General features: G+C 43.6%; 1 protein-coding gene across 1 annotated transcript in view; it reads right to left on the bottom strand.

The window, feature by feature from the left end:
- LOC137159678 (cytosolic phospholipase A2 zeta-like) overlaps positions 1–14681 on the bottom strand; it is a 32222-nt gene extending 17541 nt beyond the window's left edge. Inside the window, exons 1-7 of the mRNA XM_067558143.1 lie at positions 14580–14681; positions 12734–12806; positions 9244–9380; positions 7194–7322; positions 1698–1738; positions 1105–1147; positions 149–215 (exon numbers count right to left, since the gene is read on the bottom strand). Of these exons, the coding sequence (XP_067414244.1) occupies positions 149–215; positions 1105–1147; positions 1698–1738; positions 7194–7322; positions 9244–9380; positions 12734–12806; positions 14580–14681 (592 nt within the window). The remainder of the gene's footprint in view (positions 1–148; positions 216–1104; positions 1148–1697; positions 1739–7193; positions 7323–9243; positions 9381–12733; positions 12807–14579) is intronic.
- Positions 14682–19623: the final 4942 nt, after the last annotated feature.

Raw genomic sequence — 19623 nt, 5'->3', positions numbered from 1 at the left:
ATGGAAAAAGTGATCAGCAGACAAAGGCCCACCATAATACATAACCTTTGCATTTAATACAAAGGACTCCCCAATGATACTTCAACTTAATTCAGTAACGTTTTTCAAGGCGATTGCAGGAAATTGCCATGTCTATCACAAGACCTACCTTGTATTATCCATTTGGTCTTCTCACTTTTATTGATGGAGCCTTGGACAAGCAGGCACGGATGAGCCTACGTGAAAGGGATGAGCCAGAAGAACTTAACTGACTAGGAAGATATGTTCATTTCCTCATTGATGCTAATGCTCGTGTCTTTGATGAGAGGTTTTTAGATAAATAATCCAAGGACAAAACTAAGCTCAGTTTGGGAGAGAGTTGTTCTTACATCCAGAAAAGCATTTCCCCGGAGCAGGGCTCTCCTCACTGCACTCAAAAGGACTCTTTGGCTTGAGCACCTTCCTCCAAATTCTTATTCCTGGTTGCTTCTGACCTAAACCAGTGCCAAGTAAAACTGGCCTGGAGAGATTGGCTTCTAAGCTTGTTTGTTACTAAGGGGCACAGAATGGGAGTGCAGGGATGTGAAGAGGCAGCTGTAACACTACCATCTTTGATGGAAAGCAATGTGTACCTCAGTGCTAAGGGGTCCCAAATGCTCCCCTCAACACACACACATTCTCCAAAACCCACAGCTTTCCAAAATCTGCCCCACTACAAATGCTTTGCAATTAAAACCATCACCCCTCTGCCAGACACAGCAATTTTAAGGAATGCTTGCAGATGACAGTGTACCAAATGGAGAAAGTGGGTCTTGTCAATCTTTAGTGGTAGATCCACTAGAGTATAACAGCCTGCTACTGCAACCAGCTAATGGAATTATTCTTTAGCTCATGAGGTAGAGGTCTTTTCTGTGGTACTTAACTGATAACCTGTGGGGAAGTGGAAGACATCACTACAGTAGTAACCAAGGAGAGAGTCTCTGATTTTTCCCCCATTAAAAAGAAAAGGAGAACAAGAAGGGAGGAGAATCAAAGTGGTGTGTGGAAAGTAGTGCACCATGAACAGTGCAATCACACCAAGTAACAGTCCTCCAGCATATAAGCAAAAACACATCTTCTACTTACCACTAGAATGCCATTGGTGATGGCCTCAGTGGGGGAAGCAGTGCTGTGGAAATGAAGGGGTAATATGAATGAGTTTTGAGTCCTTAGCTACAATCCCCTTTACCTTCCTCTCCCAACTCACTGCATTTGGGACCTAAACTGTGACAGGGTCTTTATAATTTAGAATCTGACACTGAAGCAAATGGTTCCTTTGTGTGAGGCAGGAAATTTTCCACTGTCAGGGGAGAAATAGCATTTTGATTTTGTACAGCTGCTTTGGATTTTTCCACCTTGTCACAGGATAGCCAGAACCCAGAGAAGAAGGATTTAAACAGGAGGCCAGTCATCCCAGACATACTGCACCGAAACACTGGAATATATACTGTGAAATATCCAGCTGCATTAACCTACCCCAGACACACCTAGGATACCAAGAGTGTGACTTCCGTAGAGCAGTGATTTAACAACCCCTTCAAACTGAGGAAGCAGCAGCCTCTTGGCATGTATAATGGCATCCCCTCACATAGTGAGTGCACTGAGAAATACTACAGTAGATTGTAAAGGGTTTATTCAAAGCTAGATGTACAGTTAGCAGCACCTGGTGGGAACCTCACCTTTCTTCCAAAGAAAATTCCACATCCAACTCTTCTTTCCCCTCCTTTTCCTTGAAAGAGACCAGACACACAATGGGTCACCTGAATATTGGGGAGCACATTTCATAGCTCCAGTCCAAACCCACCCTTGTCCCTTTTGTCCCCTCCATGATAATTTCCATCCATATTTCTATCCATAGAACCTCTATGGATAGAAATTCCATGCCTGAATAAAAGTAAGAGTATAGCAGTGGGAATATATTACCGACTACCTGACCGGAATGGTGATGGGGGAAAAATATCAAAGAAACCCTCTGCAGAAGCATTTAACTTCAAGAAGTGGAACTACCCCAATATGAGGAAGCTATTAAATGAAAATTAAAAGGAACGGTCACAAGAGTGAAATGCCTGCAAGCTTCGTGGAATCCTTTAAAAAACACCATAATACAAGTTCAAACTAAATGTATACCCCAAATAAAAAAAAACAAACAGCAAGAGGGCCAAAAAAATGCCATCATGGCTAAACAACAGACTAAAAGAGGTAGTTGGAGACAAAAAGACACCCTTTAAAAATTGGAAGTAAAATCCTACTGAGGAAAATAGAAAGGAGCATAAACTCTGGCAAGTCAATTGTAAAAGTATAGTTAGACAGGCCAAAAAAGAATTTGAAAAGCAACTAGTATGAGACACAAAAAACAAAAAAAATGAAGTACATCAGAGGCAGGAAGCCTGCCAAACAATCAGTGGAGCCACTGGACCATTGAGTGCTAAAGGACCCCTCAAGGAAGACAAGGCTGTTGCGGAGAAGCTAAATGAATTCTTTGCATCAGTCTTCACTTCCCAGCATGTGAGGGAGATTCCCACACCTTAGCTATTCTTTTTAGGTGACAAATCTGATGAACTCTCCCAGATTGAGGGGTCAGTAGAGGAGGTTATTTAACAAATTGATAAACAGTAATCAGTCACCAGGACCACATGATATTCACCCAGGAGTTCTGAAGGAACTCAGATATGAAACTGCAGAACTACTAACTGTGGTACATAACCTATTGCTGAAATCAGCCTCTGTATCAGCTGACTGGAGGATAGCTAATACAACGCTGATTTTTAAAAAAGGTTCCAGAAGCAATCATGGTAACCACAGGCCGGTAAACCTAACTTCAGTAGCAGGCAAACTGATTGAAACTATAGTAAAGAACAGAATTATTAGACACAGAGATGAACATAATATGCTGGGGAAGAGTCAACACAACTTAAAATCATAGAGTTGGAAGGGACCTCAGGAGGTCATCTAGTCCAACCCCCTGCTCAAAGCAGGACTAACCAGGACTAACCTCAGCTAAATAATCCCAGCCAGGGCTTTGTCAAGCCGCATCTTAAAAACCTCCAAAGATGGAGATTCCACCACCTCCCTAGGTAACCAATTCCAGTGCTTCACCACCCTCCTAGTGAAAAACGTTTTCCTAATGTCCAACCTAGATCTCCCCCACTGCAACTTGAGACCGTTGCTCCTTGTTCTGTCATCTGCCACCACTGAGAACAGCCTAGCTCCATCCTCCCTGGAACCGCTTTTCAGGTAGTTAAAGGCTGCTGTCAAATCCCCCCTCATTCTTCTCTTCTGCAGACTAAACAAGCCTAGTTCCCTCAGCTTCTCCTCATAAGTCTTGTGTTCCAGCCCCCAAATCATTTTTGTTGCCCTCTGCTAGACTCTCTCCAACTTCTCCACATCCTTTTTGTAGCGGGGGGCCCAAAACTGGACACAATATTCTAAATGCGGCCTCACCAATGCCGAATAGAGGGGAATAATCCCTTCCCGCGATCTACTGGCAATGCTCCTACTAATGCAGCCCAATATGCTATTAGACTTCTTGGCAACCAGGGCACACTGCTGACTCATATCCAGCTTCTTATCCACTGTTACCCCCAGGTCCTTTTCTGCAGAACTACTGCCTAAGTCATTGGTCCCCAGTCTGTAGCTGTGTATGGGATTCTTCCATCCTAAGTGCAGGACTCTACATTTGTCATTGTTGAACCTCATCAGATTTCTTTTGGCCCAATCCTCCAGTTTCTTTAGGTCCTTATGTATCCTATCCCTACCTTCCAGTGTATCTACCACTCCCCCTAGCTTAGTGTCATCTGCAAACTTGCTGAGGGTGCAGTCTACCCCATCCTCTAGATCATTAATGAAGATGTTGAACAAAACTGGCCCCAGCACCGACCCCTGGGGCACTCCGCTTGTGACTGGCTGCCAGCTAGACATGGAGCCATTGATCACTACTCGTTTAGTCCTATGCTCTAGCCAGTTCTCTATCCATTTTATAGTCCATTCTTCCAACCCATACTTCTTTAACTTGCTGATAAGAATACTGTGAGAGACCGTATCAAAAGCTTTGCTAAAGTCAGGGTATATCACGTCCACCGCTTTCCCCACATCCACAAAGCCAGTCACTTCTTCATAGAAAGCAATCAGATTGGTCAGGCATGACTTTCCCTTGGTGAATCCATGTTGACTGTTCCTCATCACCTTCCTCTCTTCTAAGTGCCTTAAAATGGATTCCTTGAGGACCTGCTCCATGATTTTTCCAGGGATTGAGGTGAGGCTGACCGGTCTGTAGTTCCCTGGATCCTCTTTCCTCCCTTTCTTGAAGATGGACACTATATTTGCTTTTTCCCAGTCATCAGGGACCTCCCCCAATTGCCATGAGCTTTCAAAGATAATAGCTAATGGCTCTGAAATCACATCAACCAATTCCCTCAGCACCTTTGGGTGCATTGCATCTGGCCTCGTGGACTTGTGTATGTCCAATCTTTCTAAATAGTCTTGGACCTGTTCCTTCAGTACTGAGGGATGTTCACCCCCTTCCCATTCTGTGCCGCCCAGGGCAGTAGTCTGGGAGCTGACCTTGTCTGTGAAGACAGAGGCAAAAAAGGCATTGAGTACCTCAGCTTTTTCTACATCCTCTGTCACTAGGTTGCCTCCCTCATTCTGTAAGGGGCCCACACTTTCCCTAATCTTCCTCTTGTTGGTAACATACCTGTAGAAACCCTTCTTGTTCCCCTTGACGTCCCTTGCTAGCTGCAACTCTAATTGTGCTTTGGCCTTCCTGATTTCATTCCTGCACGTTTGAGCAGTATTTTTATAGTCCTCCCGAGTCATCTGACCAAGCTTCCACTTCTTGTATGCTTCTTTTTTGTGTTTAAGTTCACCAAAGACTTCTTTGTTAAGCCAAGCTGGACGCCTACCATATTTGCTATTCTTTCTGCACATCGGGATGGTTTGTTCCTGTGCCCTCAATAAGGTTTCTTTAAAATACAGCCAGCTCTCTTGTCATCTTGTAACTTTCTTAGAATCCTAGAAGATTAGGGATGGAAGGGACCTCAGGAGATCATCTAGTCCAGCCTTCTGACTTGATAAAGGGAAATCATGCCTCACCACTCTATTAGAATTCATTGAGTGGGGGGTCAACAAACATATGGACAAAGGTGACCCAGTGAATATACTGTACTTGAATTTTCAGAAAGCCTTTGACAAGATCCATCACGAAAGGCTCTTAAACAAAGTAAGCAGTCATGGGAAAAGGGGGAAGGTCCTCCCATGGATCAGTAACCGGTTAAAAGAGAGGAAACAAAGGGTAGGAATAAATGGTCAGTTTTTACAGTAGAGAGAGGTAAATAGCGGGGTCCCCCAACGTTCTGTACTGGGACCCGTGCTGTTCTATATATTCATAAATGATCTGTAAAAAGGAGTAAATGGTGAGATGGCAAAGTTTGCAGACAATATAACATTGCTCAAGATAGTTAAATGCAAAGCTGACTGCAAAGATTTACACACAGATTTCACAAAACTGGGTGACTGGGCAACAAAATGTCAGATGAAATTCAATGTTGATAAAAACAAAGTAATGCACACTGGAAAGCATAATCTCAACTATACATACAAAATAATGAGGGTTAGTTGTTACTACGCAAGAAAGATTGTGGATAGTTCTCTGAATCTGTTCAATGTGCAGTCAAAAATCTAAATGTTAGGAACCATTAGGAAAAGGATAAATAAGACAAAATATCATAATTCCTCTATATAAATGATTGATATGCTCACACATTGAATACTGCATACAATTCTGGTCATCCAAACCCAAAGAAGATATATTAGAATTGGAAAAAGTACACAGAAGGGCATCACAAATTATTACGGGGTATGGAACAGCTTCCAGATGAGAAGAGATTAAAAAGATGGACTGTTCATCTTGGAAAAGAGATGACTGGTATGCTCTATTCATTAGATGGGAGACCTCTAAGGAAAATCTACGTATTGCAGGATGTGGTACTTACAATGAAGAGTCACATTTCCCTCTGGGTCAGTAAGGGTCCAGCATAGTTGGAGGGGGGGGGGGGGGAGTGTTCTGCTTAAAGTGGAAAAGTAAGGCCTTAACTACCTGTGCTCATTAAAGATTCCTTTGGTGGTTGTTGCAAGAGTAGATGTGTTTGTTTCACTGTCTTAAGAAAACTCTGCTTTAACAATTGCATTCTGTCTCCCTTAATTCCCCCAGCAATTCCTCCCTTGTGAAAGAGAGACTGGTCTCTCAAGTGGGCACAGTTTTGATTGTGAACAGAGCCTGGAAGAGTACCACCATTCTTCTTCCATCAAACTGAGCCCTGATGACAAATAAAGCTCATGCTGGGTATGTGAAACCTGCCTGGGCCAATTTATGATTTCATATGGAAACCACAGAGAACTCACTGATTTCAGGAGAGTTTCATTCTAACATAGAACTCAAGGAGTCTGATCCCTCACAGAGCAAAACTGGAAAAGTGGATTTACATGAACCCCTGCAAAAACAAACCTGCACAGCTTTGTACAGATTGATTGTTAATCAGTTCACCAGCCTCTAGTTTAGATACCAGCCAATACATTCACCTTCTGTGCCCCCTACGTCCTTGAAGCACTGACAGCCTACAAAGCATAAACTGATGTTTCCCAGTATACAGGACAGTATAGAGTTTTTCAAAAACCATCACAAGAAATCTCTCATACATTCTACTTCAGCAATTGCCATTTATTTCATGCAGAAATGCGGTGAGGGAAGTGGAGGCAATATAGACTTCAAATCTGAATATTTCCCTGAGGAATTTTCAGCAGTGACTTAATGTCAAATATCACCAATAATTTCTAAGGATTTATGTCCTATTTTGAGTCCTGGAAGCCAAACAACGGGGGAGTTTGAACATGGAGCTATGATGGAAGCTAATGCTTCAAAGCAATACTGGATAAAAGGTAGAATGTGATTATCCAGCGTTATCCCTGAAATGTCATCCAGGACAACTGTACAGGTTGAAACTTGTTAGTCATATTATCCTCCAATTTGGAAAGGAATGTTTCATAAATCAACACTTGCAACATACCTAATGTGGGAAGTAATCCTGGTACAACTACCAGCCTCTTCATCACATGTCAATTATGCATTCCTACCTGCACTAGTCTTTTCCCCACTGGGAAGTTGGGTAGAAGAGTCTCACCTGGGGATTTAGCACAAATGTGTGATTCAAAGTCTGCCCTGGAGTAATATTCCCTACATCAAAATGAATGGAGACAGCATGACTCCTCAACACAATGTCTTTGTCATAGAAGGTGAACTCCAGGATATTCTGCAATGGGATAAGTGAGAAATATTATCTGAACATCTTCTACAGACAAATAATAAAATCCATCATAGCCTAATGTCCCTACTAAAGGGACATTCTCAATTCATTTGTTATTCTGTGCTTAGTCTTCTACCCTTTTATTTTCAAGAACTAAAACATTTCCCCTGCTAAGTTTGTGTTTTGTCACATCCCTATTAAATAACAAACCTACACATGGTTGCTACTTCTGCTGGCATGTGCCCCAGACTGGAGAATGTAGGACAGCCAATGCACTCATGGTCATGCATGATGCCCTCACTAAACATTTGACACTGGAAGAGGTGAGGTAATCGACGGACACAGCAGGCATCTGTATGACATAAAGAAAGCGGCAATTGGGACTGGAGCCGCCAAGTACACAACATATTATCCCCAGTCTGGAAGGAGCAAAGGAACAGAGCAAGAGGAAGAAGCAGAAAAAGGGGAACAGGAGCGAAGGGGAGCAGACTGTAAAGAAGGCAAGCAACAAGCATAGCCACATGATGGTGGAAGCACAAGCACAAACAGCAGAGATCCCATTTCATTCCACTTAGTATATTAAGTTGGGATAACAAATTCTAAGCTAATCAAGCATATAAATATTGTAGGTCATTCATGCTAATAACCAACAGTAATGCTCTGGGGTAGGACACAAGGAGCTCGTTGGTGAGGGTACAGAACGTCAAACAGCTAGCCAAATGCATTAGACAAGAACCAGTTAACCATCGACAAATAAATAGGCTATTATGTAAGCCAGCATCCCCTGCAGTTGGGTATGAAAACTTTTCTAAGTGGTCTTTGCCTCCTCTGCATTTTGAGTGGTTATGAATGCCATGCAATTCAGTAACCATATGATACGTTGTATCTTAAATAAGTAATATCATTATTTAAGAAGGCTCAAGTTTTTCAGCATAGTCTAACTGCTACTGCCCTAGCAAGTTTGAAAAAACAACAGGGAGCATTTCAGGCTTCCTGCAGAGTGGCTTCCTTAAGGGAAAGGTACAGATATTACTGTGCTGTGGCTACTTGGCTATCAACAGGAAATTGATTAACTTTTTGTATAGGCTGTTGACTTCCAGAAGGTTATTTTGTTGGCAGAGACTGATTTAATATACATCTCTATGACACCTGTTAGAAAACTCTGATAACCAGCCCAGGAGCCTTCCCAAAAGGCAGACCAAGTTAGAGCTCAACCGGCCAATCCTACAGGACATCCTGGTGAGGAACAGCATATTCCCACCTTACCCCTCTTCTTTAAACTCCTGTATGGGGATGCTGAATTTGATACCCCATCTCCAGTTATACCTTATGATTGTTTATTAAGGTGGCAGTGGTGTTGAATGGTTTGAACTTTGGACTGGAAATCTGACATCTAATCCTGGCTTTGTCATAGATTTACAGTATGGTTTGGGGCAATCCACAACACTGAGTTTTCTTATATATGCAACAGGAATTTACTTACCCTCCCACACTGGAATCTGGTGAGGATTCGTTTGTACAGCACTTTAGGATGTACAGCTTCTATATAAATAATTAATCAACTTGCAAACACTTCCTTTGAGAAAACTGCAAAAAGCACAATTTCTTCACCTATTCTGCCATTAGCTCAAGAGTCCGTAAAAGGCGCAGTGCCTGCTTTTCACGGTACCGCTAGTTTTCCAGCACTTTGTTTTTAATAAGCACAGAACGCTTCACTGAAATTTATCTCCTACATTTGTGTTGTCTGAAATATTCCTTCCCAGAGAAGTGAAGAGCTTGATAGAGGCAGATCCTAAATCTCTAAATTTTATTTCAGGATGTGTGTGTCTTGTAATAAAGTTCCTTTGTTTTTTTAATGCTAAGATCCTCCCATTACAGGTGGCATAGGGTAATTTAGCCAGCTCCATGTCATAGAAGCCCATCTCACCTTTACAGCACTGTGGATCCTGTACTGAAAAGTTTCGTTCCACTCTGGATTACTGGAATTATAAACAACCTGCGTTCGAGACGTGACTGGAGATGCAGTTGGAAGATTCAATGCCACATAGCAGTCTGCCTTGGACACTGGAAGGAAGGACAGAAGATTGGCATCAGAAAAGCCCTGAACAAGCAGCTTCTCTATTATCAGCCCATTGCTTTCTTTGCAACCCATCATGTTTCATTATGCACTTTCTTCTCAGTCTTCTTTAGTTAAGACTATTGAATATCAACAACCTAACATTCAAAATGACTGTCAAAACAAACATGCTTCTCTGGAGTCAATGCCACTTAAGATGCAAAAATCAGCCAAAGCACCAAAAACGGAGGTCGCTTACCTGAAACTGGAAGTTCTTAAGAGGTGTGGTCCTATCTGTATTCCACACATGGGTGCAAGTGTGCGACATACAACCAAGTCCGGAAAATTCTAACAAGCAGCATCCCTTGGTCCCCACATGCACAAGGGCTTGCCTCATGCTCCAGACTGAGGACATAAGAGGCAGTGTGGGCCTCTCCGGTTCCTCTTCATACCATGAAGACAGTGGGATCCAAAGCAGAGGGAACAGAGGGCAGGTAGAGGAATACAGATACAAACCACACATCTCAAAGAACTTCTAGTGACATGTAAGTAACCTCCATTTCTTCTTCAAAGGCTGAAGGAGGGTGCAAGGATGCCGGCTGCAAAGATGCTTGAAGTATTGTAGTTCCTACTGCTGTATCTGCAGCAGAGGCCTGAACTAGCATGCAATGTTTTGTTGTGAATGGAACTCAAAGTAGCCACTCTGCATATGTCCAATATGGGTACTTCCTGCAGGGATGCTGTAGAGACAGCTTGTGTTATTGTGAGGTGTGACCTTCCTCTGTCAGGCAGAGGGACATGTATTTGTAGTATATGATGATGCACCCAGAAATCCATTTATAGATTCTCTGAGAGGATGTAGCTTGTCCTCATGACCTTTCTGCTATGGCAGGAAATAGCCTAGAACCTGGTTTTCTGATGGGTTTGGTCCTCTGCAGGTAAAATGCCAAGGTGGTCTGATATCAAGGGAATAAAGACTCCTCTCCTCTGCAGAGGCACAGGATTTCAGGAAGAAAACAGGTAATTGGATAATTCAGTTGACATGGAATTCAGAAATAACCCTGGGAAGCAATTTAGGATGGCGCCAAAGGGAGACCTTTCCCATGTGAAAAATAGTATATATGGTGGGTCTGCCAGGAGGGCTCCCATCTCACTCACCCTTCGGGCTGAAGTAATAGCCACTAAAAGTGCAACTTTCATGGATAGATGGGCAATGGAGCATGTTGCCAAGGGTTCAAATGGCAGCCTGGTGAATGTTGATAAGATAAAATTGAGGTCCCACTGAGGTGCAGGTTTGATGACTAGCAGAAAACTCCCATCTAGGCCTTTCATGAAGCTCACTATCATCTCTCCACTCTCCAGCCATCCAGCTCTGAAGAAGCACACCCAGGCAGGGGGCCCAAGAGCAGCCCACAGCCCATGTCCTCACCCGCTGGGGCATGCCATCCAGGGCTGGTGGAGGGTCTGGGGCTCCCCACAGTGGCCCGTACTTACTCACCTCATCCCCTACAATCGCAGCTCTCTGAGGGACCAGGCAGCTCTTCTGGGCTGCAAGCAGTCAAAGGGTGGCGGGGAGCTGAGAAATAACAGCAGCCCCTGGGCCCTGAGCAGAGGAGAAGATGGGGAGCACCGTGGCCACTCACACCATGGCACCAGCCAGCACAGCAAACATCCCACGCTGCCCAGCTCTGGCCTGGCCAGAGGGTGGGCTTTTCAGGGAGGAGGCAGAGCTGGCACTTACCTAAGGGGAGAAGCCATGGAAAGGGGTGAGGTCTTGCAGCAGGGAAGGGGGTAGCCTCCCAAATTTTCTGTCTACCCCACCTCAGCACCCTACCAGGAAGAGGCTGGCGCTGCCTCTGGTTCCAGTAGACTGATGTGCAGTTTGGCCTCCTGTGGGATCCAAATGCCTTGGTATGGTGTGGTTGTTCAGGTGAGCAATCCAACCCATAAGAGATGCATCTTTTAATAATGGTGCTACTACGGGCAGGAGTGATGAAAGGGACACCAATTCTCAGTCTATCCAGCTTTGACCACCTAGTAAGAGGTAATGAGCTTGGAGGGAAGATTAATCTGGTGTTGATGTGATCTTTGTTTGGCGCATAGACAGACCAAACCCAGGCCTGCAGGCAGCATAGATGAAGCCTGGCAAACAGTGTCACATGAATGCACAAGGTCATGTGACCTAGAAGAGAAAGGCACACCTTGATCATCGTCTTTGGTCAACAAATATGCTATCAGATTGCTCATTAACTGAAATCTTTCTGTGGGGAGGATAGCTCTTGTTGAAATGGAGGCCAGTGTCACTCTAATAAAGCTTATCGTCAGTGTGGGTGTTAAAATGGATATTTCTCTATTTACACAAACATCCATCACTACTCAAAGATGGAGCAGAACAAAGTCACCAACCTGATCTCTTGGCTGCAGCAACCTTCTAGGAGCCAACCATCAAGATATGGGAAAACTGCACTCAAAAAACTCACAGGTTCTTTACGCAGTAGGATCAGCGTACCAGAGTTAATGATATAATCCCCACCTCTAAGCAGAGGGCACTAAAATAAAGGGGCAGTTAGATGAACTGGAAGAAAGGTTGCGTTCTCCCTAAATCTCCCCCAGCCTACAATTCCTCCAGGTGCACCCGAAGAAAGAGAGTCTCCTTTTCTGTCTGCAGAAATCTGAGTGTGCATGTAAATAGGTTTTTGTACATGGAGATTCAGTAAACATGCAAAAGGATAATCAGCTTTTCAGTTATCTAATTTGCATGCACAAATGGCTTTTCAGGTGCAGCATACGCATGCTCATTTTTATAGATGCAACCATATTTGAAAATTAGGCTAAAGATGACAGACTCCAGTTAAGAATAACTTGAATTTGAAAATAAAAGTAATGTTTTTAAAGGGAGTTTGCTAAAGAAACTGAACATTGTCACTTAATTTTGTTAAGTTTATTTTTTGAAACTGTCAGGAGAAGATGAATACAATATTGAAGGTTTAAAAATGAAGGGCCAGAGTCACTTTGCACTCATCATAGTTTTTACACTTGTGTGACTCCATTTACTTCACTGATGTTGTTCCTGATTTAGACCAGTGTAAGAGAAAAATCAAGGTCGACATTTTTTTGCCCTACCAATTTTGTCATTTTCAATTTCCCAGAAATTAAATGGTTCCTTCCATGTTACGAATGTACTTTGAAATTAACATGGCTGTTTCTCTATTTCCTTTCCTTATCACTTAAAAAAATTAAGACTAAAATTCTGTAAACATTAATATAGTGCTTGTGACAGAGGCCAGACAGGTGCTATGGAAACTGAAGTATTCTGTTCACGGAAGAGTATTAGCATGTATCATTTCGGTCAAGGACTTACACAGGTCTGTGCCGTGAATGTTTCTAGCTCTGAGGACTTTCACCGTGAGATTGTAGAAAGGATGCTTCTCATGCTGAAAAGACAATCAACCTGAACATTAAACAAGGTGGATTGTGCAAATATCAGACCAAACACAGGGGAACAGCCAGCACATGACTGACTATATGCGATGCTTATCCTATGAAAACTAAGGACCACTTCAGAATGAGGAAGTGGAAGCTCATTAGGCTAAACAGAGTAGAATTGGCCTATCTTTCTTTCCCTACTTCAGTAATCTGCTTTTATACCTCAGATTTGCCTACTTTTCTTCAGATGTCAATAATCTCCATTAAACTGAGGACTATGAACCATGAGAAAGTCCCTGCAAAGGGACAGGAGTAGTTATGGTGGTCAGAATATTACTGTATAACCTAAGATTAGAGACCTTAAGATGTCTCGTAGCAATGTTGTATGAAAATGTTCTTTATATACTATCCATGAGTGCTAAACTGCTATGTGCTCGCTTTTAGAAAAAGAGCTTTAAAACATTTATTTTCTAATGAATAACACAAATTATTGCAAATTTGGCTCAGAGCTATAAAACAAAAAATGAAGCATACACACTTTTTTACTCCAGCCTTTACAAGTGTTACTTGACTTTACTGACATAAAATGTATAGACGCCTTATCTTCACTAGGAAAAAGGTATGTACTAACATCTGGTAACATAGCTAACATGAGCTGAAATCCTAGTGAAGGCAAGCTAATTGTAGCATTAATACATGTCAGCAGGTCAAGATAAATGCTAGCAGCCCGCTAGCACGTGTGAAAATGACAAACTACTTTGTATTCACTAGGATTTAACCTCATATTAGTTAGCATGTGTTAGCCAGCACAAGGTAAGAACAATTCTTTTCCTAGTGTGGTCACACCTAAAAATTTGAGAACCTGAACAAAACCCTTGACCAAAGCCAAAGTGCCTGTATTATTTACTAGATTATTAGCTTGAATGTTATTGATATAAATGGGGAAATATTTTGGCAGAGAGAATTTTGTTCATTCATGATTTTACCAACTGTGTGAGGAACCTGTATCCAGCACATAATCAAATGCAGTAATCTAGCTCAATAGCCTTAAGTATTTTGCATCACTATTTACAGATATGTAAACCTGTCAATTAAGACTGCTCTATACTTGAACATGGAAGCTATAAGAAAAGAGGCAAATAAGTGTTACTCAGTCACTTCAAAGTTAATTATTCTTCCCCTCCTCTCTCTTTCTGATTGCCACCTGGAACAAGAGGTTCTGGGAATAAGAACGGGCAAACAAGTCCAACTACCGATTATGGTTAATGACGACATATTTCTAACTTGGTTATGCAACCATTTAAATAAATCTCCATTTTTCTCCCACAGATTATAAATATTTCACTCAAGATATACCCCTATAGTGCTGTAGTGTAGACACTGAATGCAGAAGGGTTTTTTCATCACTGTGGTAAATCCACCCTCTCGAGAGACGGTAGCTAAGTCAATGGATGAATTCTTCCATCAATGTAGTGTCTACATCAGGGTTTAGGTCAGCTTAACTACACCTCTCAGGGGTGTGAATTTTTCACACTGCTCAGCAATGTAGCAAGCTCAACCTAAGTTTCAGATGCAGACCAGGCCCCACCCTATATACTGAAAGGGTCAGAGTTAGGACCTGATCCTGCAAACATATACTGGAAATTGTAGGACTTACTATAGTTAAACCTTCCACTGACATCAGTGGGACCACTCGAAGTAGTAAGTACTATGTTCAGGCCTATAATTTTACACATCTACATAAAATCATATAGCAAAAGAATTGCTACCGTTTACATTACCTGCCTGTCTGAGAACTCAGTATCTTTTTTCTTAAATAGCACAGCAGCCAGAAGTGGCAGCATTCGGGTTGACACCCAACTACGCAGCACAGCACGGAACATGACAGACTGGGTCCAGGCACCTCCCAAGCCTGAGGTAAATGTAACAGAGAATGAACAGTGTTTAAAACCACTGAGCTGCTCTGATTTCACGAGCTGTCCCCTCCTCAATACAGCAGTTACTCTTACATCCTTTCCTTGAAACCACTTACTCAGTGTTGCTCTCTTCAGCCATATTGTTTTAATGTTGTTTCAAACCCTCCTTTAAAAATTAATTATCTGAGGCAGTGACTGGATACATTTTGAAGTGGTCCCAGCACAGGCAGCACAAGAACTTCATTTATATATCCCTAAATGGCTAGCACCCATTTAAAACATTATCCTTGCACATCTCACCGACTGCCTCACTGCACGTTTCTTAGCCTTGGCACTGAAGAAATAGTTACATCAGATGTCCGCAAAGATCCCTAGTCTAGGGGAGCAGGTATTGAATTAAGGAACCTCTGACATACAGCCCAGATGTAACAGAAGCCAGGATATCGATGCCTGTTATATAATCCTGACCAACAACACCTAATAGTCTCTTTCTGGACTCCTGGGTATCTCGCCCTTATTACACCAGCAGCCTAATTTCTTAACATGCGGTGCCATACACCTTCACACTCTCCCTTCAAATGCCTCAAGACTTGCTTTTTTTCTTAGTTTTCAGATGCTTACATCCACTCCACCATTCTTGCTCTTTTTACTGAATTTGCTCCTTCAAACAGTTATATGTACAGAGACGTCATAATATGTATATAATACAGAATATGTATCAGAGAAGGATGGTCCAGCAGTTAGGGCACAAGTCGAGAAGATGAAAGACCTAGGGTTTTTTTCCCTGTTCCATCACAGACTTCACGTGTGACCTGGGGCAAGTCAGTTCTCTGTCTGTAAAATGTGGATATTTTTCTCCTCATGGGGGAGGATAAATACGTGAGACTGGGAAGTGCTCAGACGCAATGGCAATATATAAGATACACAAAAGTTAAGAAATATAAAGGAGGAACTAACAAGATGTGAGTATCAGCTCATGTCATGATCTTTTACTGCTGGATTACTCATCTTCCCTCCACCTCTTCCCTTTCTGAGTTCATCCCAGGGATAGGGACTGTGTCTGGTTTGTCTATAAAGCACAACACACATTTTTCTACAGAAATAATAAGCAATAGGTAAGAATGGGTAGAGCATTAACTTTAGCTATGAATTTCCTGACATAAGAGTTATTGTCATCACAATGTTATTTAAATATATTCTATTAATTTCATCACTCTCTTTCCATGCTTTAAAAATAAATCTATTCATGGAAGTTACAAAAATGTATTTTACCCGAGACATTGAAAAGAATCCTAAAAAGCCATTCCCTTCTCCCATATGTAAACAGAGCTCTGCTGGTGTATAAACACACTCGCTGGAGAGATATTTAAAAGCTCATTGTTTACACAGCAGACCATAAGAGCTTTAAAAAAATATGCATAAATATTGCAACACAGTCATTTTGAAAATGCATATGAAAGTAAAGGAAGTGTCTGTTCTGCAAAAAGAATGCCCAAAAGATCCTGAAATTCATGTCAGAGCAAATACAAAGCCCTACTGGAAATCCATAAAAAAAACTATCTTTGCCGCTATATAAGGCACAGCTTTAACAGACTAGGGTGCCTTGAAAATCTTCAACAGGTTTCTAAGAGGCAGTTAGTGACTGCTGGATTATTACACTAATCCTAATCATCTCATTACCACCTTGTGCTCCCCCATCTGTAGCAGCCACCCACTGACACCTTGCCACATACTTCAAGTCTAAGCTCTTTGGGACAGACACTTCTTTTTGGTACATGTGTACAATGCACAGTGGGGCCCCAGTCCCTGAATGGGACATATGGGAGCCATCATAAAGTTATAAAAGTGGCTCTAGCTGGTCAACTAGATTCTGAAACAACAACACATTGGATTTTTTTGGGCTACTGGTACCTGGTGCTCCTGTTCCTCTAACTGAAGCCAAGAGAAGCCAGTTGATGAATTCTAATGGTGCATACTAGAATTTTCACTAGAGTGTAGATTCTAATGGTCTCAGGTCAAGTGTGACATCATCGGTCACATGCAGGAAACACTGCAGTGTGAATTACATTCAGCACTTTCATCAACAGCTGAGACACCAGGAGGAGTTTGAATCTGATCATTCATACGGAATCCCCAAATTATATTAGAAGTTAGATGCAATTACTCTCACAAACTCATTACAATATTTGAAGCACAATGAATGGGTGTTTAGGATTTTTCTTCCAAACTGAGCTATAAGGTTTTTGGATTTCACATTAAAAAGGAAAACAAAATTATGAGAAGTGCACCTCATTGCTTATGTAGTAAGGATGCTTTTGAAGGTAAGGTCCAGGATAGAGAGTCTAGAGACCTGGATTCAATTCCCAGCTCTGCCATGGACTCACTGCATAACTTCAGACAAAACAGTTATTAAATTATTAGCAACATGTTATTTTTAATGCAGCGGTGCCTATAGGTACCAATCATAGGTCAGGGCCTTATTGTGCTAGGTGCTGTACATACAATATTATAAAAAGACAGTCCCTGCCCTGAGAGCTCACAACAGAAACATGAGACACAAAAGATGGTTACTTACTTTGTAACTGCTGTTCTTCGAGATGTGTTGCTCATGTCCATTCCACTCTAGGTGAGTGCGCGCCTTCATGCACAGTTACCGGAACTTTTTTCCCTTTAGTAGTACCCATAGGGCCAGCTCTGGCATTCCCTGGAGCCCCACACATGCCACGGTATATGAGGCGCTGCCAGCCCTATCCCACCTCAGTTCCTTCTTGCTGCCAATTCCGGCAGTGGAGATGGGGTGGTGGGTCATGGAATGGACATGAGCAACACATCTTGAAGAATAACAGTTACAGGGTAAGTAACCATCTTTTCTTCTTCGAGTGCTTGCTCATGTCCATTCCGTTGTAGGTGACTCACAAGCAATACCTTGGAGTTGGGCCGGAATTACTGATTAGCTGCCTGCAGCACCGCTCTGCCAAAGCCCGCATTGTCCCGTGCCTGCTGGACGATGGCATAGTGGGACGTGAAGGTGTGTCCCAACAACCTGGTGGCAGCCCTGCAGATGTCTTACACAGGCACTCTCACTAGGAAGGCTGTGGACAAAGCTTGAGCTCTGGTTGAGTGGGCTGTAATTATCCCTGGAAGTGGCACCTTCGCCTGTTCATAGCAGAACTTGATGCAGGAAGCTATTCACGATGAGAGGCACTAGGCAGAAACAGGTAAGCCTTTCATCCGATCAGCCACCATGACGAAGAGTTGTGTAGATCTCCGTAACGGTCTCATGTGCTTGATGTAGAATGCTAACGCCCATCTAACATCAAGCGTGTGCCACCTGTTCTCCTCCTCCAAAACATGCGGTTTGGGAAAAAACACGGGGAAAAATTATCTTGGTTATAATTAAATTGGGAAATCACTTACGCAGGAAGGCCAGGTGTGGCCACAACTGAACTTTGTCTTTATAGAACACAGTATAAGGAGGCTCTGAGGTCAGCACCCTAATCTCAGAGACCCTCCTTGCTGAGGTAATGGCCACCAGGAAGGCCACCTTCCATGACAGCAGCAGTAAAGGGCATGTAGCCATGGGCTCGAAGGGGGACCCTGTGAGGCACAAGAGAACCAGGCTGAGATCCCAGGGAGGCACCAGGTCACAGAACTGTGGATAGAGCCTCTCCACTCCCCTTTTAGGAACCTAATTGTCATAGGGTGGGAGAAAACTGATCTCCCCTTCCACACAGGTCACTTATTGGACAAAATGGAAGTGATTTACCTGTTGGGCAGAGTCCCAGGGAATTTTGCCTGGGTTGTCCCAGATACAGGTGATCCTGGAGCACTTGTTGCAATTAAAACTCCAGGAACTAGCCATGGCCTCCCTGAAGGTCCACCTAGCAGCTATATCGACGTTCCACCAGGCTTTGGAGGGGATCAGTTTTCTCCCACCCTATGACAATCCACAGTTCTGCACCCTGAAATCATCCAGGGGCACCGATGGTCCCTGGGTGACCGCCTCATCTGGGGAAGAGTAAGAGAACTGGAGGGGCATGGTGGGTGCGTGGTGGCATCCCTTCCTGCTGATGAGGGGCCCCAACAGAGTCCTGGGGGTCCAAATAGTTGTTGGAGGCCAAATTATGGCCCTTCTCCGGTGCTGGTGGTGCGGGCTGCACTCCCGATGACCTGAATGACTGTGGACCTGGTCCCACCAGAAACCCCCAGGTCCCCAATACGGACATTGGGGTGGCCACAGCCCCTGAGGCTCTACCAGTGGCTATCCTGTCGAGATAATGCCGATTTACTGTCAGATGACCATGGTGGGACTGTATCCGAGGCTCCCACTGTATGGTGCCAAGTGGTGGGGGAGCAATGACCCAATCTGTGAGTGCTTCAGTGCTCTGGAGAATGACCTCTTGGTGGTGTTTATCATGATGATGAGCCCCCGTGCCAGTGCCAGTGCCACGGCTGGTGCCGACGCGGGGAATCAGGCTCCAACCGCAAACTGGAATGCCTGGAGCAGCTCCTGGGCACCAATGACTTACAGCGCCGCTTCACCCTCGGTGCTGGGTCTGCCTCCGGTGACCAAGTTCTATGCTGTGCCAGTGTGGGTGACCTCTTCGGTGCTGGGAGTGGGAGCGGTGCAGGCTTCCTTCTGGGGAGTGGCCTCTTGCAGGCGACCCAGACAGGCACTGCCTCCTGGAACAAGCTTTGCCCAGTGCCGGGGACCATGACTGGTGCCAAGAGGGCAACCTTGCTGTGTGCCCCACAGATGCGGGGTGCTCCGGCAACCGTGACCCAGAGTGACTTCTAGGGGAGCAGCAACGTGTCAACCCTTCCACTTGTGGCAACCAGGCTGTTGGAGATCGTTCCCCAGGCTCCAGGGATTGCCTAAACCAACCAGGCAGTCCCAACGCAGGCTTCC

This window comes from Emydura macquarii, unplaced genomic scaffold, assembly GCF_026122565.2.
Source record: "Emydura macquarii macquarii isolate MOO-44397 ecotype Brisbane River unplaced genomic scaffold, CSIRO-AGI_Emac_v2 contig_1876, whole genome shotgun sequence".
Lineage (NCBI taxonomy): Eukaryota > Metazoa > Chordata > Testudines > Chelidae > Emydura > Emydura macquarii.
This window is presented reverse-complemented; position numbering and strand designations above follow the sequence as displayed.